The 20,781-nt window shown below is 38.8% G+C and overlaps 4 protein-coding genes across 4 annotated transcripts; 1 reads left to right on the top strand and 3 right to left on the bottom strand.

Annotated features, from left to right (window-relative positions):
* Window positions 1–242: 242 nt before the first annotated feature.
* LOC131438574 (zinc finger protein 479-like) lies at window positions 243–2,955 on the bottom strand. Its single transcript, XM_058608676.1, has 3 exons — window positions 2,727–2,955; window positions 1,918–2,666; window positions 243–1,859 (listed from the first exon to the last, which is right to left on the bottom strand). Exons 1-3 carry the CDS (start codon window positions 2,883–2,885, stop codon window positions 935–937), a joined length of 1,833 nt encoding a protein of 610 aa, XP_058464659.1. The 5' UTR covers window positions 2,886–2,955; the 3' UTR covers window positions 243–934.
* Window positions 2,956–8,339: 5,384 nt separating this feature from the next.
* Window positions 8,340–10,775, bottom strand: LOC131438374 (zinc finger protein 62 homolog). Its single transcript, XM_058608374.1, has 3 exons — window positions 10,533–10,775; window positions 9,485–10,260; window positions 8,340–9,422 (listed from the first exon to the last, which is right to left on the bottom strand). Exons 1-3 carry the CDS (start codon window positions 10,683–10,685, stop codon window positions 8,411–8,413), a joined length of 1,941 nt encoding a protein of 646 aa, XP_058464357.1. The 5' UTR covers window positions 10,686–10,775; the 3' UTR covers window positions 8,340–8,410.
* Window positions 10,776–17,444: 6,669 nt separating this feature from the next.
* Window positions 17,445–19,585, top strand: LOC131437276 (zinc finger protein 888-like). The gene is made up of 3 exons (XM_058606517.1): window positions 17,445–17,724; window positions 17,781–18,517; window positions 18,574–19,585. Exons 1-3 carry the CDS (start codon window positions 17,572–17,574, stop codon window positions 19,484–19,486), a joined length of 1,803 nt encoding a protein of 600 aa, XP_058462500.1. The 5' UTR covers window positions 17,445–17,571; the 3' UTR covers window positions 19,487–19,585.
* On the bottom strand, window positions 19,575–20,781 carry LOC131437277 (PRA1 family protein 3). Its single transcript, XM_058606518.1, has 3 exons — window positions 20,652–20,781; window positions 20,117–20,579; window positions 19,575–20,046 (listed from the first exon to the last, which is right to left on the bottom strand). Exons 2-3 carry the CDS (start codon window positions 20,541–20,543, stop codon window positions 19,910–19,912), a joined length of 564 nt encoding a protein of 187 aa, XP_058462501.1. The 5' UTR covers window positions 20,544–20,579; window positions 20,652–20,781; the 3' UTR covers window positions 19,575–19,909.

The raw sequence follows: 20,781 nt of genomic DNA, 5'->3' as shown, positions 1-20,781 counted from the left end.
GGAACATTGAGTCCAGATCATGAATCACAAAAGAATGAATAGTCTTCTTTAAGGGGCGGGTTGAAAAATCGTTAAATTTTTCTTTGTATTTTCTTACAGTAAAACTTTTTAAGAATATTTTATCAAATTTTCGAGCCTATCGGAACAAAACTCCGGAAATTATAGGCCTTTATCTTTGCTTATCTCATACTGCGAAGAAGCAAGAGCTCGACGCACAGGGTTTCGATTGAAATGAAGATATTTTTCATCGGTTAGACCTGTGCATGCTTTTAATTGTGCATATTATGGCTTTCGTTAGCGAATTCAATTTATTTGCGCTTAGAATATGATTAAACGTATATAACACTGTTGATTTTGTATAGTTGAAGAAAATTCATTTGCTTTTGATCGACGTCTATTTGCTCCTTAAGTAAAACATTTTTTTTACTAAAGAATAAAGTGCTGATGCCTTTTGTTAGTAAATTTTGTCCATTTCATAATTGTCTTTTGTTCACTGGATTACTTTTTGTTTTTATCGTTTTGGTCGTAAGCGGTTTATTATGTCAATTATTTCGGCCAAGATATAAAAGTACTCTTTCGTTGTGTTTGAAAAATGCTAATGATTTGATTAGTATGCATGAGGTTAAGTTTGATTACTTTTGCACTGAACAAAACCACAAGTTTTTTTATGAGAAACTTCAGAACAGATGAACCGTAGCTTTATTACTGAACGACGGATAATCCTTGGCAATCATCATGCAGCTGTAAAACAGTTTGTTGTGCAGATTTGCCTAGTTCTTTAACAGTTTGGTGAACGAAGAAGATAATTTAGGAAAATAACAGATTTTTTTATCTTTAGCTGAAAAAAGTTTATTTCCAAATGTTCAACATTTGTTCGAAATAGACTTTTTGAAACAGGATGAAAAAAAACTCTGGACAACCGGCAAAATATTCTTCATCCGGGTGCTTCCCTAGTCGGCAGTCCAGGATGCAATCGAAGAATATGCCTCCGTCGATTCTTGTGCACATTGAAGTGCTGTTCACAATAAAAGCATTTGAGCGGTTTTTCGTTCGTGTGCGAAGTCTTGTGTGTTTTCAGGCTGCTGTGGCACATGAAACTGCGATCGCACAGATCACAGCGATAGATCTTTTCCCCCGAGTGTGATCGCAGGTGTTTCCGATAGCCGTCGTTAGTTTTGAACCTCGCCTCACACTGGTCACACTTATACGGCCGCTCATTTGTGTGCACCCGCCGGTGACGCTGCAGGTCAGAACTAGTGGCAAAAGCTTTCGGGCAAAAGTCGCAGATATAGCGGAAATCCTTCGAATGACGGTATGTGATGTGTTGCTGCAGATAGGTCTTGGTCTTTAGTGAAGCTCCGCAAATATCACAAACGAACGGTGTGGTCGTGTGAGCTTTCATGTGCGACTCCAACGACTTTGGTAGGCGATATGAAGCATTACATTGATTGCAGTGGTATTTATACTCCAATTTGTTCAGTTCTTCTTTAGAGCGTTTCTTGATTATCACTTTGGGTCGACTCGCTGGATCATGTGTGGACATGTGCGCCTGTTTGTGTGCCTCCGTGATAAACTGTTTAGAGCATTGTAAGCACGTTGAAAGAGTTATCTTTTTGACGGTTAACAGTTCGTAACCGTTCTCTAAAGTATTCTCCACGGTTTCGGAGTGTTCTAACGTGTGACGATCAAACAAAGATTGGTTCAAAAATTTGCGCGAGCAATGTCTACAGCGAAGTAGTTGTTTAGGGTGATGTTTTGTAATGTGATAGAGTAACTTGTATGAAGTGTCGAAGTTTAATTGACAAACAGAACAGTTTTTAGGCAAATGATTCACTCGATGTGCATTTAGTAGTTTCCGACTAAAAAATCAAACGATTATTAAAAAATTACATTTAATATTCAATTTACGAATTAAACCTTTCGAATTTTTCCTCGCACTCTTCACATTCGTAATTATTTGGACGCTGCAGATGAACATCTATTGCATGACAGCGCATTTTGGCGACACTAGAAAACATGCGGTCACAGAAGGAACATTTTACTGATGGGGGTTTATTAACATGAAGCGTGACATGCTTCGCCATAGTATACTTTGATATTAACGCTAGACCACACTCCTTGCACCCGTAAATATGAGACTCCTTCAAATGATCTGCAAAACGCTGTTTACCAAGTAACTCCTTGCAGTCTGGAATAGCACAAGTATCAACTCGTTCAATAGATTTCACCTGTTTAGGCGCGCCAATTTTTCTATTCATCGTAACAAGAGGTTTGTCATCGCTTGAATCTGAAACATAACTTCCTGTAGGCTCGATGACGCTATCCTGAGATTTGAAATCTTTAACATCAGAATTGGATGCAGCATCATCCTGCTCATTGTATGTTTTCTCTTTGACAAACCCTATTTCCACCAATATCTCATCAATCGTAAGGTCCGATCTAGACACTATGCCTAATTGTTCTAAATGCCCAAGAAGACTGAAGTTATCTTTTTCTTCCAGTAGTTTCACTAAAGGTAATTCACTGGAAGATGATTTCGCTAGATCTACTGCAGTGTAAAATTGATACACTTCCGTGCACTGATTTCTAAAGTAATGAACATCTTCCAGTTTGAGGCAGCAGGATTGACAAATGCGGTAACTTGGCATCTCTTCAGACTTAACAAGCTAAATTTAAAAGTTGAATGAAATATTTTGAAATACACTGGTAAATTATTCTAATAATACCGAAAAAGGCTTCAAGAATACTTCAGTCAGAAGATCCCGAATTCGATTGGCAGTGGTGCAAAATTGATCAAACAATGTTACTTGGGACACATCGCTACTCTCTTTCAGACAAACCTGACAACACGAGTCTATTTTTGCAATGTTAAATAGTTCACTCATTGGAATTTTTTGTTTAAATCAAATTATTTGAAATTACAAACTCTGCATACAGACTCCAAATATTTTAATACACGATGATTTGACGGCAAATCAAAACAACCGAGGGGTAAGTCAATTGATTTTTCGTACAACGATAAAAAAGACACTGAGATAAAAACAAATATAAACTCAATAAAAAGTTGGTATGCGTTTTTCAATTTATCATTTCAGCAAAATAACAAGCGTTTGATTGCTACATGCGTCGTAAAAAGCAAAGTCCTGGCATTACATTCAATTTCTCCTTTCTATTCCAACAGACTTACCATGGCTAGTACTATGATCTTACTGACACTATGAATCTTTCCAGGTTGAGGCTCAAACATATGACAACTGGCTTGTAAGACCAGCGCCATGCAACGGCTCTGTACGCTAAGAATCGGCTGCGAAGTCTGTTGAAACAGAAAGGCCAAATTCCACTAAAGGAATGTAATGCCAAGACTTCCCGAATAAAAAAAATTATAGAAAAACAATACGATTTGTTGTTACAAAACATTCCACAAGTTTACTTTGACCATTGCAAAATATTTTAATGTATTGTCATACACTATTCAATTAATTGTGAACATGCTTTTCACAATAGAATGTAGAGGCTGTTAAGTATCGTAACAATTCGAATCATAAAATTTTCTCATACATGTTTTCTTGGAAAACAGTTTAATGGACAGTTTGCATATTGTTTGGAACACCGCGTGTACAATAAATTCAATTGTGAATCGTAGAAACAATATATTGAATCGTTAGAAATGAAAAAATCTTGTCAAGACACAATAAAATGTATTGTACTCCATAGATCTACATGTGAATCAATCGTTTATACTGTAAAATCAATGGTTTATTTTTTTACGGTTTTGCTACATGCGTCGTAACTGAAAGTATATAACTTAACTGCGTATTTCGGAACGGTCTCAGGTTTGAAGAATCTAGTAAACATTGCGTACATTTATTTATTTATTTAGGGGTAAGGGAAAAGCCCGCTGGGGATGAGCTTTTTGTTCTCCTTCTCCAGCAGGCATATAACCTTCTCATCTTTTGTATCAACATTTGTCCAATTGAAACATAACGAAATCTTAAATTACCCTTATTTAAACTACAAAGCTAACTAACAAATATTGATATCGTCTAATTATCTTAATAAAACTAGCGGGAAAAGATTCGGAGAAAACGGGTTTTAATGGTATTACGAGATAAATTGAAATCAAATTCATCAGAGCAAGTACTGAATACGCGGCACATACTCGAAAAAGGTTCATTAAAGCCATAGTTAGTTCTAGCACGAGAGATTCTGATAAAGGGATTAAACGGCAAATACGTTTGTAAACAACTTACCGCCATTGTTGCTGTGCCGTGAGCTCTAGTAAACTATTGTTTTTTTTTGGTTATTGAACGTTTATATTCTGTTCGTGGTGCGCTACTCGGTTGCTTATTTGGTTGGCTTCTGTCTGGTTCTGGAGTGCAGCGCTTGGAGAGTGTTTTTCGATCAGTTTTTTGCAGCCGTTGGTGATTCATTGAGTGCACAATATAACTGATCATAGTCAACACATCAGTAAGACATCCAGTTCCCAGAGCTTTTACGTGACTGCAGCGCCATCTGTGTTTCAATGTCATCTGTCTCAGATCATTGCGATATGACCAATGCATGTGATCGGTGTGCTAAAACCGTCACTTCTGATGAGGATTTCATTTCGTGCTCGGGTTTTTGTAATCATGTGGTCCACATGAAGTGTGCCGGATTCAACAAACCGTTCTTGAAGGTACTTTCTGAAAACCCCAATTTGTTTTGGATGTGTGATCAGTGCTGCAAATTGATGAAACTCGCTCGTTTCCGGGAGTCTATATCTTCTGTTGGATGTGCGATTTCGGCGATTTCCGAGAGAATGGAATCGGTGTGTGCTGAACTGAAGGTCGAAATTTCGAAAAATAGCCAGCAAATATCTCGTCTTACCCGCAAAGTATCTGTTTCCACGCCGGGACGAAAAAACGATAAGAGTGTTACAAACACTGATTTATCTCATCCCACTGCTAAGCGTCGTCGCGAAGACGGATACGAACCCGCCAATTCTTTATTTTCTGGGCGGAAACACGTTGATAACTGCAACATTCAAACGGTTTCATCATCTCCGTTAGTGTGGATTTATTTGTCCCGGTTTCATCCTAGCGTTACCAAAGAAATGGTAGAACAGATCACTAGAGACGGTCTCAATTGTAAAGACGAGATTGAGGTTGTACCGTTGGTAAAAAAAGGAATCGACGTCAATAGCCTGAATTTCGTTTCATTCAAAGTCGGGCTGCTTCCTAAATTTCGCGACGCTGCACTTGATCCAGATTCGTGGCCCCAAGGTGTACTTTTCCGCGAGTTTGAGGACAATCGCAACCAGAATATCTGGTGCCCGCCAATCAGTGTACTACCGCCATCTCCCGACGATGCTACAGACGCAGAAATGGTACCCGGTTCTTCGCCATCAATGTCGTTGTTGCGAACACCACCTAGAATAACAAATGATTTGTGATCGTACGATGAGGAGAGTTTACTGGGACGCGATGTAGTTGCTACTGTGGAAGTTCTCGAGCCCCTTGCCACAGTCGAGCTATTCCAGCCAGCGTACTCCAGTCGTCCCGGTCCTGTGTGCGAGTGTGGTGAGAGAATCTTCCGAACATCACTTCATGGCAAGTATAGTTACGATGAGCCGCTTTCCAGTGTTGACCTGCTTCGCATTTCCAGTTGTCATCCTCCGGTACCTAATCAGCTGCCGTCTTGCTCTAGTGTTGAGCGTACCGCACAAATAGATGTTGCACTGGGACGCACTGAAATCTGCTTCATGGAAGCCCCTGATACGCCCTCCACAGTCGAGCCTCTGCAGCCTGCGTTCACCAGTCGTCCCGGTCCTGTGCGTGAGAGCGTGGAAGGGGTCTTCCAAACCACTATTGACGGCAAGTATGAGCATGGTGTGAACGCTTCCAGCACTGACCCGCTTTCCGTTTTCAGTCGTTCTTTGTATGTTTACTACCAAAATGTAGGTGGCGTTAATACATGCATTGACGATTACCGATTGGCATGCGCGGATGATTGTTACGACATCACTGCTCTTTCGGAAACGTGGCTCAACGAAAATACGATATCCGTCCTGGGATATGGGTCAAATTATGAAATTTTCCGTACCGATCGCAGCTCCCATAACAGTTCGAAGAGCATAGGAGGCGGAGTGCTCATCGCGGTTCACCGTCGTTTAAAAGCTCAACTGGTTGAGAGCACACCGGGACGTTGTGTCGAGCAGGTGTGGGTTCATGTTCAACTGGCTGATTTCTCGCTTTTCATTTGCGTGATTTACATTCCTCCGGATCGATGTCGTGATGTGTCGCTGATTACGTCACATATCGAGTCATTGCATGATATTGCATCTAATCAAGCGCTGCCCATCGACGAAATCCTGGTTGTTGGAGACTTTAACTTCCCTAGTTTGAATTGGTGTGCCACTTCTGCTGGATTTTTATTTGCTGATCCCGCACTTTCAGCATTTCACGCTAGCATAACTACCTTGCTCGATGGTTATAATCTCAACTTGCTGCGGCAATTCAACCACATCGTTAATGAGAATGGCCGAATGCTCGACCTTTGCTTCTCCAGTAAAACCGATATCGCACCCAACATTTGCGTTGCGCCGTCTCCTCTAGTGAAATGTGTTCGACATCATCCTCCGCTACACATCGTACTCGAGACTAAACGTTTACCTCATGACAGCGCCCCCTCCAGCATCTTTCTCGATGAGCAGTTATCATTCAAACAGCACATTAACTACATTGTTGCGAAAGCTTCACGCTGTTTATGGCCCGTTTACACTTCTGCTGGCTGCCAGCATGCTGGTGTCAGTGTACTGCCCTCTCAGGAAAAAACGTTCAACGGTGGTCCAATGATTGAACGTATTGGACCAACGAAGGACCACCGTTGAACGTTTTTTTCCTAAGAGGGCAGTACACTGACACCAGCATGCTGGCAGCCAGCAGAAGTGTAATGCCCCGTTTACACTTCTGCTGGCTGCCAGCATGCTGGTGTCAGTGTACTGCCCTCTTAGGAAAAAAACGTTCAACGGTGGTCCTTCGTTGGTCTAATACTTTGGATCATTGGACCACAGTAGAACGTTTTTTCCTAAGAGGGCAGAACACTGACAGCAGCATGCTGGGAACCAGCAGAAGTGTAAACGAGGCATAAACGCTACATTAGGATTCATATTTAGAATGGCTAAGCACTTCAATGATATTTATTGCCTGAAGACTCTATACTGTACACTCGTTCGTTCTACTTTGGAATATTGCTCAGTAGTCTGGAACCCTCTTTACCTCAATGGAGCTCATAGAATAGAATCTATACAACGTAGATTCGTACGTTTTGTTCTTCGACGATTACCTTGGGATAATCCACATCAACTGCCGAGCTATGAAAGTCACGGATTGCTGATTGGTCTTGACACACTACAAGTACGACGAGAGCTGTCGCGTGCTTTGATGATAGCTGATATTTTGAGTGATAGGATTGACTGCCCCGCTTTGCTCCGTGAGGTTAATATTAATGTTCGTCCCCGTGCTCTCCGTAACAACGCCTTTCTTCGACTACCTCTACGTCGCACCAACTATGGAACAAACGGTGCCGTTATAGGCTTGCAAAGATCGTTCAATCGTGTATCATCTGGATTTGAATTCAACCTTTCACGGAAAACAATTCAAGCAAATTTTTTACTTAGTATTAGAAATTATCATTAGGACTACAATGTGTCTGTTGATTTTACAATAATAAACAATAAACAACTGGCAAAAGTGGTGCCTTGTCGCTCGTTGATCACCACCAGTGGGGAATATTGAGCCCGTGAAAAAGTTTCCCGATGTTTTATGCTTTATTCTCACTGAATTTGAGCAAAACTGATAGATATACGTTGTTTTGCGATTGGTAGGTAATAAGACACTGGAAGCAAGCTGGAGTGTCGGTAGGACCAAAAATATTTTTGATATATAAAACTAGAAGAATATAAACTAAATACACCGTACACGTGGATTGCTAGCCCTTCGAAAGTGATCGAAAGTCTCTCCATAATGTTTAAATCCATTTTATGTAAACAGTGTATTGGGGCGGGGTTGGCGGGAAACGGATTTAGTTCATGATTCACTTCCGGTGAAACCCTCAACGAAGGAACACGTGGTATCGTGTTAGTGCGGAGAAAATTTGAGTATTTTGCAAGAAAAACATTTCACCCGTACTGTAGCGTCTGGATGTTGTTTTTCATTTGTAACTCGGTGAAAAAAAGTCTATTGCACTATAAACCCAAATTAAATTGCAATATAGCGTAGTTACTGCACCATCCAGCGACGTATTTTCAAGAGAATTGACGCTTATAGCAATTTCGGTTTGAATCAAAATTTAATTTCGAATATGGTAAATATAGTTGATAGTGAAAAATATCTACTTAGTTTTATTTCAAAACTATACTTTTCATCAATATTTAGGCAGTATCTAATTTCTGTTCCGAGATGTCGAGATCACCATCTGTTTGTCCTTTTAGATCATCCCGCTGCTTTCGTTGTTTAGATCCCAGCCCCAGGTGCACTTTCGACCGATGCCAGCCGAGGTCACATTTACGCCGAAACGCTTCAGCACACTCTTCGCAACGAAAGGGCAACTCTTGACTGTGTACGCTGATGTGTCTCCGCAAATCTGCACTGCAAATGAATCCTTTGTCGCATTCTGGACAACGAATCGGCCGCTCTGAAGTATGCTTTCGAGTTATGTGTGTTTGAAGAACATGTGCCTGCCTCGCCCGGTAATCGCAATGATGGCACTTGAAACTTTTCTCCGGATCGTGAGATTTCATATGCTCCTTTAGGTAAGAAGCTTGCGAATATGCTTTTGAACAAAGATGACACCTAAATGGGAATTCTGTGGCGTGTATTTTGGCATGATGTGCCGTTAAATACGATTGGTGTTTATATCGGTTTCCACAAATATCGCAAATTGCTTTCTGTTCTGTTCCACGATGTTCTTTATTTTTGTGAGACCACAAAGAGTTCTTAAATCTGTACCGTTTACCGCAGATGTCGCAGCTATAACGGTAATCGAATTTTTCTCGCTCTTCCTTAGGTCTACGTTTTATGGTGTTGTCCTGTTTTTCAGCCTCCGTACGTTTATGAGCTTCTTCGTTGTGTTGCAACAGTAATGGTTCAGTTATGAACTGTGCATTGCACTGCGGACAGTTATGAAAGCATGCCCCGTTGATAGCAATGATGGTGAACCGTTTTGGTTGCTGTTCAATGATACTTTCTGCAGAATGTTTCATGCGTTTATGGCGATCCAGAAAAAACTGGCTCAAAGATGTCCGATCGCATTGATCACATGTAAATAATATATCTGGATGCTTTCTTCGTGTATGAGCAATCCAACTGGCCGTGTCTGAAAACTTTTTATTGCAGTGTTTACATTCACGATGTTCGACCATGTGCGCGAAATGATCTTTCTGTCTGAAAGAAACCAGAACAAACCTAAAATATGACATATTCTACAAAATTAGTACTCAACATACTCCATAAAACCCATTCCGCAGTAAAAACAAGTAAAGTTAACACCGGAAGTATTGTGATATTCTCGTACATGGGTCATCATGCTACCTTTCGTGGTAAAGGTCCGTTCACAGAACTCACATTTCGATTTTTCTCCATCGTGTAGCAATACGTGATTTCGAAACGAAGTCCTAGATGCCAACACGCGCCCACACAAATTACATGCCCACCGATGAAAGGTCCTTTCGTGTAACAAATATAAACCACGATCTCCAAGCTGATATTCTACGTTACAACCATTCAATCCACACATCTTGTAGCGACATCCGTCTCTCCTGATAACTTCTCGTTCCGATTTTGGTGCTGTTTGATCTCGTTTGCGTTTTCGTTTTTTCACATTTTCTGCTTCGGTTTCTGACATTCCATCTTCGAAAAATTCCGTGGGCGATGTGTATTCTTCATCCAATTCATTAACTTCAATTTCTTCAACCTCCATGGTCTCGGAAAATGATTGCTTTTCGTTCGATTGCTCCGTTTTTATAAGCAAATTATTGATTATTTGTTGGACTGAAAATTCTTCTTCTTTAATGTTATTCAGTGAACATAACCGTTGCTTTAGCAGTTCACTGTTTGTACGGAGTAGATCAATCAAAGGTTGAAAATCGTTGCTTCTTGTACCATTCAGCATAGCGACAGAAAAACGCAAAATAATTGTACTTTGCTGTTTTAATTTGACAAAATCGTTCAGCCTGAGAATACACTCACCACAGAGATTTGAAGGAAGTTCTTCTGCGAGTTCCTAAAAATATATATACAATATAGAATTTACGTATAAACATTAGACATTTGAAGGAGCTATTGATTATTTGTTCAAGCTTACTGCTCGTAGAGCCTTTCGTTCTCATTGTGAAACTAAATTAAGAAATGTTTTGATCATTGTGTTCATTGGATTAGATTCTATAGGGCTAGACGATGGATGATTTTTTTAGAACATTGTCATCTTTCTTATTTTAAACTAACTGAGCGGAAGGGCAAATATTTCTAATGTTAATAATAATTCGAAAATCATACCTGTGGCGGAATAAAACTAATTTCATTCAATAAATCTCCATACGTTGAATATAATCCTTCAGGTGCTCCCTCCACAGATATTGCAATGCTGTATTCACGGGCTGGCTTGAAACAAATACGACATAGGGTAGGTAACTTGGTTAAAATATCCATTGCATTTCAGGATAATTGAAACCCTAAGAACATTATTAAATAAAATTTGAAGTCTGATTTTTTTTGTTTACATATTTTTTATGATTATGAACGCTCTTCTGTCAGCTGTTTAAAATTTCAAAACAATTGATTTTGTTGCACTGAAAAAAAAAGTACACTATCTTTTTTATTTCTGACCCAGTTAACTCGACAGAAATATGAAGCTGTTGAAATTAATATTACTCGGATCGTTTCGGAGTCGGTTGTTGTATCTGATTCGGAATCCATTTGGAAATCATACTGAATTCCAAACGAGTTAAGTACCATTCAGTCGGCTCGTCACATTCCGTCATCGTCCGCACCTCGTCGACTGGTCTCCCGCACCGCGCCTCGTCTTCTATTCTTTAACACTACACGTGCACTTTCAAAATTTTAGTGTACGTTTGCGATTAATTCTTTAGTTAAAATTATTTCCAGTGGAAAATAAACCTAAATAAATTTCCGTTCGTCAAATTTTGAAATGGGCCGCAGTTTTTGTTAAATTTAACTACTCGACACAAAATTACCACTCAAGTGTCAGATTTCAACCAAAAGTTAAAATTAACCGCGAAATGGTTCACAGCCTTAGAACGCTTCGACTGGGATGTCATCGACTACCCTCGCCACGGCCGCCTGGATCTCCGTAATCAACCCAAAATGGGTTCCTTTGACCACAAATTTTGTTCTAGGGAACAAAAATAGTCACTGGGTGGGCGGATATTGCAATATGGTGATCCTTTTAGATACCAAATACCCACATTATCGGAATGACGGAATGAGCAATGAATTCTTACTCGACTGCATGATTTTTTAGTGCTCGATCGGTTCAGTGCTAGAATTTTCGCCTGAGCTGGCTGCTCGATCAACCTGGTTGACAGTGACATTATAAATGTCATTGAATATTCGCTCATTTTATGAATGTGTTAGTGTAAAATTTAGGCGACTCAAGCCATTTCACTACACTCCAGCTAGAGGAATGGATGATGCTGACTAAGGTAGGCCGTTTTGTTAATTTCCAGCGAATTTCAACAGTTTATGTTAGAATTCTAAGAAGAATTGGTTATTTACTAGTTCTCTATATCCGAAAAACATGAAGATTTATATTTTTATATTCAGTTATATAATGTTTTCGTTTAAAAACAAACTGAAAATAAGCACGAAAACGTGCAAAATCGGGAAAGAAGAAGAAGAAGAAGAAGACGAAATGACATTTGAGTCCGCATCTTCTCACTCAATTCCGAATGATTTCCGAATCAACCGGTTGTAGGCGAAATTCATTCGGAATCGGTTGTTGCACTGGAGTTGGAATTGATTCGGAATTCCACATGATTTCCACATGGAATTCCGAATGAAAATTTCTCGCCGATTCGGAATTGATTCGGAATCCATTCGGATCTGATAATGTGGGTACTGGGACACGCTTATGATCTTTCGAGTACTTGGTGATAGTAGACGTGATTTACGGTTGCCTCGATTTAACTTCGGTAACTCCGCACCTCGACTGGTCTCCCGCACCGCGCGTCGTCTTCTATGCTTTAACACTATTATCATGCACTTTAAAAATTTTAGTGTACGTTTGCGAAACTATTTCGCTCAATCTGGGGCCAAATTTTGTCGAGTCGCATTACTCTTGAGAAGAGTCGCTTATATTTTGTGACGAGCACCACTAACACACGTCTATTCAACACGACACAGCAGGCGAAACATGCTAGAGCGACGATAAATATATCAATGGAGAGGAGAAGGTTTGAAGGGAAGAGGAGATCACGGACTAACCACAAGCACGACAATAAAATCAGTATCATTATTTTATTGTCACACCTCGTAAAAGTGTGTAACTTTACGACATATATTTCAAATAAATTGTTGGTGATTAAAAACAACGTTTTAGACAGATACAGTTCCTTTTTGTTTACTTTCATTTCTATTAGTTTCTAAACCGTTCCCACGCTCATCTCGCAACTATCCTCGAATATCAATCGCAACACAATAATCGAAGCAAAAAGATGAACTATCACTTGCTATTACGAACTTTTGTGAAATTCACCAAGAAATAATTCATTTTTTAGTATACCTCATAAGATGTTTTTATTTTCAGATAACTACTTGTAGAACACATGAAATTCATGCACTTAACTTTATAAGTTATGATGGTAAAACCTGTTCATCCAGCTCGTGCTCGCATCTCACCCGACACAGTCGAAAATCGTTTACGGTCGAAACAACAGAAACAAAGACAATGCAGTGCAGTGAACAATAGAGTGTATAGAATGGTCAAATACGATTTAACGAAGCCTGAAACTTGGCCTACCAAATTCAATTTGTATAGATTTCAAGCGTTGCAAAGTTAGACCAGCAGCAAATGAAATTGAAATCTTACTTAAAGAACGAATGCATCTAGACGCTAATAACACAGACTAACAGACATGACAGTATGAGTAAATTCTTATAAAAATAATTTTTCGTGATGCACTAGTTCCACCTATATTGTACTGCGCGAACTATTTACTATCTGTACACCCCTTGTGTTATGTAAAAGTTTTTTTACTAGTTGGTTTCCCCTCGTTTGTCAACACCGATCAGCTGCTTGCAGGGATGTCTGATTTCATCAAAATATTTGAAAATGAATCGTCACAATAAATTATTGGATTACGTTGATAATATATTTAACTTTTTCGTGATGTTGGAAGGTAACCATTTATTTGACTCAACGTTGTTCATCTAGACTATTTTTTATTGTGTTGGTAGTTTTCACCCGAGTTTAAGTGGCGGCAGACCAGAAGCAAGTAAATATTGTAACAAAACGGGTTCGATTTTGTATTGCGTTGGAGGATGAGAAGTAGGCACAATTATGTATATAATTTTGGCAATATGTATTAAATCTGCATCCTGCATGAAATTACAGGTTATACAGATTTCACAAGAAGTTAGAAAAGATAAATCAAATTGTTTTTGTCTGAGCTATCTTTTAGTATTTGATTGCAGTGACGAGATGAAAGTTTATTAATCAACGGACAAATCACAAATTGAAGTAAAAATTGGTCTGCAGATATTTGATGATCAACACAAAAAAAAAACATTTAGACAGAGTGAGCACGATAAATCAGAGCCAAACTTGATTCTGACCAAAGCGAGTAATGCACTTACAGCACAGACTAACAGACATGACAGTATGAGTAAATTCTTTTAAAAATAATTTTTCGTGATGCACTAGTTCCACCTATATTGTACTGCGCGAACTATTTACTATCTGTACATCCCTTGTGTTATGTAAAAGTTTTTTTACTAGTTGGTTTCCCCTCGTTTGTCAACACCGATCAGCTGCTTGCAGGGATGCCTGATTTCATCAACATATTTGAGAATGAATCGACACAATAAATTATTGGATTACGTTGATAATACATTTAACTTTTTCGCGAAGATAACCATTTATTTGACTCAACGTTGTTCATAAAGACAATTTTTTATTGTGTTGGTAGTTTTCACCCGAAATTAAGTGGCGGCACACCAGAAGTAAGTAAATATTGTAACAAAACGGGTTCGATTTTGTATTCCGTTGGAGGATGAGAAGTAGGCACAATTATGTATATAGTTTTGGCAATATGTATTAAATCTGTATCCTGCATGAAATTCGCATGGACGTAAACAAATCAATACAATACAGGTAATTCTGTATGTATGGCAACTCTGTTGGTAAATGAAAAAATAAACACAGTCTAGATGACAGACAGGATGTTTTTGATAGGGTAGCGTGGCGCCATCATGACACATGTGAGTACTGTCCCAAATAAAGGAATATTCGAAATGACCGTTAAAATGATTGAAGAATCTAATTTGAGTGTCCTGTCTGTTAGTCTGTGCTTACAGTAAATTAAAGGATCTTGTCAGATGGAAAGCTGAGCAGATTTATCACTTGCACTTTAACAGGGCCCCTTTGGCTTGCTGAATTAGCAGGGCCCTTTGGCTTGCTGACATAAGCAGACCAAAAGAGGGAAGCATATCCTTCTTTTGGTCTGCTAATGCCATCCACCAGCTCGATTCAGTTGTATGACCTGACTTGAAGTTGCGTATTATGTCAAATTGTAAATCTAGAAATATATATGGAATTGAAATTTGATTGTGGTTGCAAAAAACATTCATATTAAATTTCGTCTTTACATATTTTTGTGAACTACGATGATATGAAAAATAAATGCTCATTGAAAATCTCATTCTTTAACTATAATCTGTTGAACTAGCGTTCAACATCATTTCATTGTAGAAATTTCATCACAGACTAACAGACAGGACACTTAAATTAGATTCTTCAATCATTTTAACGGTCATTTCGAATATTCCTTTATTTGGGACAGTACTCACATGTGTCATGATGGCGCCACGTTACCCTATCAAAAACATCCTGTCTGTCATCTAGACTGTGTTTATTTTTTCATTTACCAACAGAGTTGCCATTCATACAGAATTACCTGTAATGTATTGATTTGTATACGTTCATGCGAATTTCATGCAGGATACAGATTTAATACATATTGCCAAAACTATATACAGAATTATGCCTACTTCTCATCCTCCAACGCAGTACAAAATCGAACCCGTTTTGTTACAATATTCACTTGCTTCTGGTCTGCCGCCACTTAATTTCGTGTGAAAACTACCAACACAATAAAAAATAGCCTAGATGAGCAACGTTGACTCAAATAAATGGTTACCTTCCAACATCGCGAAAAAGTTAAATATATTATCAACGTAATCCAAAAATTTATTGTGACGATTCATTTTCAAAAATTTTGATGAAATCAGGCATCCCTGCAAGCAGCTGATCGGTGTTGACAAACGAGGGGAAACCAACTAGTAAAAAAACTTTTACGTAACACAAGGGGTGTACCGATAGTAAATAGTTCGCGCAGTACAATATAGGTGGAACTAGTGCATCACGAAAAATTATTTTTATAAGAATTTACTCATACTGTCATGTCTGTTAGTCTGTGATTTCATTTCAATAGTGAATACAGATAAATACAAATTTTTTATACAAGGTAATACAGATTTTCTCTGAAAATATCTGGCATCTCTGATCATGACACATGTGAGTACTGTCCCAAATAAGGGAATATTCGAAATGACCGTTAAAATGATTGAAGAATCTAATTTGAATGTCCTGTCTGTTAGTCTGTGCTAATAATGTAAGTGAGATTATTTTCAACAAGGCGTCTAACTGTGTGTACATTATGTTTAAACGTGAAAGCGATGCAATTGCATTCGCTTCGGTTAACAACGAGGTGCACAGCAACTACGTAAGGTAATTCCATCTTACATCATTTGTGGTCAAGGCGGGACACATCCGTGTAAAACGCTGATTACCTATGAAAATCAGCTGGTTACATGTCAGTTATGAGAACAACCTGCACACTACGGTAAACCTTGCACTGAAACTGCGAAAACGACATCTTCAACCAAAGACAAGGTCAACCGTTCAACAACGAAAACTAGTGAGCGTAGTACTCCTGTTTCACCATCAAACCAACCACCAACTGCAACCAATGTACAACAAGGCGCATCTACAGCAGCTATCAACGAGCTCAAGACTGCGAACAACAAGGAAAACGAAAAAGAAGACGGAATTCAACAACAAAACCACCGATGCAGCAATGGATGACGAGACGAGTCACGAACAATGTGTCCCTCAACCCACGCAGGAGGGAAATGGAAGCTCTTCTCATCCTAGAAAAAGAGTGACAACGAGATCCATTTCAAAAAAAGCTTTATTTAAAAAATCGGCTAATTCGGCCACGTAAAGCTTGAATAAAAAATATCTTTTAAAAAACCTGTTGATATTAAGTGAAAATCATGCTACATTTATCTGAAATGTACATCAAAACGATAAGATATATATTTACCTCTCGATTCTATATTAATTACATATGAATGTCACATTGTTTTTCACATAGATTTCAATTGAAACACAGTTGACCGAATCAAGAGTTTTGCACATACATTTGTGCTGTACTCATTTCCACTAGAAAATGAAGTGTTTGGCACATGTAGTTCGAATCAATAGCAAAACATATCACATTCAAAGGAAAAACATATCAAAGCTAAGTGAAAAATAATCTGTTCTTGCATCTTAGTGAATTTGCATATGACATCGTAAAAAATTGCTTTGGTTATGTATTGAATTTACATTTGTACATTTTAATACTAATTTTAGTAATAAAATGAGATTTAAAGTGGTTAACACTTATCCCCGCTTGTGAGGAATTCTGGCAACCGTCAGAAGGATGGCTGCATTCCGGTTGCTGTCAAAATTTTCCAGGCGAAATTGCGTCATTATCTCGCCGTACGTGTCTTGTTTATTTCCCTCCCCTTTCTTTTTTCTTTTTTTTTATTCGACTTCATTTGATATTCGTCACTCCCGCATGTACATACAAAAAACGAATCTTGAGACGAGGTAAATGAGATTGAAATATGGGTATGTTTGGTAGTGAGAAAGTAATGTTATTGGCAATAACATTTTACATGATTAGTATATATGAAGGGCAATAACTTATGGCCTTTCATATGTATCTTTTATTGAAAAAATATAACCAAGACGCTTAAAATGTAGAACCGATTCAAAACGGCTCTGCCAATCTTGTATGGCAAGAATCCGACAGAAAAGAACCGTTAATAACCGCTAGGCGAAATTCTCTGCCGGAAACGGTTGTTGCATTGTTGCCAGACTTTTGCACAACGTGTCGATTTTTATCAGTGTGTAATAAAACTATACATAAACAAAACTGAACATGCAATTTTTTGTTTCGTAATTTTCTTGGTAATTTCGAAATAAACAACTGGCTTACTTCCATTCCATAACTAAAAATTCAAAAAAATGTTCGATTTACTCAATCTGACAAATAATTGTCGTGCATGTTTGAATTATATCAGCGAAGATGATTCAGTATCGGTGGTCGTCATCGAAGAATCCAGTGCGAAAAGCTATCAGGATCTTTTACATGAATGGTATTCACAAGGCAACGACAATGTACACAAACTCGGTGCTTACAAATTCAAAAAAAACTAAAAGTTTGTTACTTCCAGAGTATTGACGAACATCTACCTAAACGTCTTTGCCTTAGTTGTGCTCAACGAATCGACAGTATTCTTCAGTATCAAACAGAAACCGTGTCCAATTTGCGACTGTTGTTTGCAATAATCGAAGCAAAAACCACTGGTAAATGTGCTTTGCTTGAAAAATTGTTACGCTCAGAGAAATCCCGCCAAACACTATTACGCCTAGGAATAATGGAATTAAATGATTTGATGGACGAATCATTGAAAGTAAAAAGCTTACTCAATTCAGACCTCGATAAAAATGTACCACAACCACTGAATGAGTTGTATCCTGAAACAACAGAATACGTAACCGCAGAAGACGAACAAAGTACCGAACTGATAATAAAAATCGAAATAGGAGAAGAAACAGTCCTTAGTGAAGATACTGCACTAACACCCACCAAAAAACGAAAAAGAATTGAAGCGATACGAAAACGTCCTTGTTTACTTGAGGGATGCGAACCGGTTATCACCGGTCAAGCAACTCAACATGTAAAAGAAAAACACCGCACTTACTGTAAAATCTGCGGGTTGGTTTTTAATTCGTACTACAACGCTATGTCGCACGCAGCAGTACACAAACCAAACGACCTATTGCTCAGTTGCGACGTTTGCTCCAAATCGTTTCATCGAGATCAAGATCTAAAGAATCATTTGTTGACTGTTCATGGCCAAGTAAACGCCAAATACGTGTGTGCCTTTTGTGAGCAGGAATTTCAAACGTAAATAGGACTTTTAATTTTATGTATTCGAATTTGATAAATTATCATTCTTGCAGCAAAAATGGATTAAAAAAGCATCGTGAAATGCATCTCCATTCGCCATGTCATCTATGTGGCAGTACGGAAGCCTTTAAGGACTACAAGCAGTTGGTCAATCACTTCCGCAAAAAACACGATAAACAAATGTACAAATGCCGTCAGTGTTCGACTTCTTTCCTTGGACGCCGAGAATTTGAGATGCACGAGAAAAAGCATCGCGATGGAAGCCAGATACATTGTGTGGAATTTGCTATCAGGCAATGGTCAGATGTAAATCGATGTGCATCGTGTGAAAAAACATTCTACAACGGAGAATATTTAAAATTGCACACAGACTCCGTTCACAAGCTAGGCGAAACGAACAATTTTACAGACTCCGACCAGGAGCGTAAATTCAAGTGTAACATTTGTAGTGCACTCTTCCGGCTGAATTCTTCATTACGAAATCATACACGAAGAGTGCACTGTACAGAACGTGTGGTTTGCGAAAAATGTGGAGCATCTTTCAAAACATCCAGTGAAGCTAAAGCTCACATGCGGTTCCGGCACGAGCAAAATTCCAGGTACAAGTGTGAGTTCTGTGACAAGCGATGCAGTACCAGTAGCGTACTGGCAACTCATCGGAGAACTCACACAAATGAAAGACCGTACCAATGTCCGTACGAAGGTTGTCCAAAGACTTATAAAACTAATGGAGCATTGATAAAACACGTCCGAGCGAATCACACCAACGAGCGACCGTACAAATGCCATTACGACTCATGTGAGAAGTCATATATTTGTAGTCAACATCTGAAGAACCATCTCCACTGGCACACGCAGGAAAAACCATTCAAGTGTTTTTACTGCGAAATATACTTTTCAACGGCACATAACCGGAATAAACACTGCAAAGTGCATCACCCGGGGCAGCCAGTTGATAAGGAGTAAGAGAGCTTGTCGTGAATACTAATGAGGTGTTGAATTTTAACGAGTATGTAACATGGTGTTCGCTTTTAATAATACTAAACAAGTAATATTAAATTTCAATTAACGATATCAAAATAGTTTATTACTAAAATGGGAAAAAACCATTTCTCATTTTCAGCGATGATTTGTGTGAGTAATGACTAGTATCTAACAAGAATTATTTTTTTATTCTCGTGTTTCATTCGAGATTTATGCACTAATATGGAACCGTAGTTATTCTTACTTGAAGCAGTTCGCATATTTGTCATTGACAGACAAAACTAGAAATGTTTAGTTTGGTAGAGCTTACATTGGACTGTTTTTTCAATGCGAAAAACACCGACTGGCGAAAGACTCGTTATTAAACTTAAGCTGCCTGATTGTATTTCTACTAGAAACTTTGAGTTAGAATGCATCAGGCATCAGACCCATTGCTTCCAGAAACTGTCCCATGGGACTCTGTTTCACTCCAACGATCTCGATAGTGTTGGTAATCTTGTTCTTAATGTTCCTTAGACGTAATGAGGCATGGATAAACGTAACTGAAATTAAAATAAAAACAGTTGATCAAAACACTCAAATAGATGATATCATCCTCTGCAAGACACGTACGTGAGAATGGTAACAATATAGCAAACATTACAATCAGAACGGCATCGAAAACAAACAGAACCAAATAGCTGCATCCGAGGACTCCACCTAGAACTGCCCATTTATTCGGTTGTTGCTGTCCAGCAGCGGCACTCAGAGAACGGCGTGCCTCAGCAGCAAAGAACTTGACAAACACGTACATGAGAGCCATAATGATCGTGACCCCGAGGACGACCTTGTACGGATGTATCAAACCAATCAGTATAAACACTGCTCCACTCATCAGAAAATAGTTGGTTTGGTAGTAAAGCAAATTTTTGACAACTCGATTTCCCCATTTCTCGAAATCCTGAACGTTAGGTAGTTGAAATCGAGCCGATTCCAGAAGAAAATCGCTCACCGATCTGAGAGGAGCCAGCTGGAAATTACCTCCTGGTTGCGTGGTCATTGTGATGATTTAAGATTCGCTGCGATGCAAAGGATCCTGCACATTCAAATGATATTTAGTCAGTTCTAAAAATAACATCTACTTCTTCCTATGGGCGACTACACTTACCAGTATTTGTCAACGAGTGCAATAATTCTATTGCTGTTGTGGATGATCTAGCTAATCTATATGTCACCAAGTAGCAAAGCTGCGATATTCTGATTCACCTCCTGATGACAACTTAAGAGCAGAGTTGCCA

The sequence above is a fragment of the Malaya genurostris genome, chromosome 3, assembly GCF_030247185.1.
Source record: "Malaya genurostris strain Urasoe2022 chromosome 3, Malgen_1.1, whole genome shotgun sequence".
Classification (NCBI taxonomy): domain Eukaryota; kingdom Metazoa; phylum Arthropoda; class Insecta; order Diptera; family Culicidae; genus Malaya; species Malaya genurostris.
Note: the sequence above shows the minus strand (reverse complement) of the source record. Positions and strands in the feature narration are given on the sequence as shown.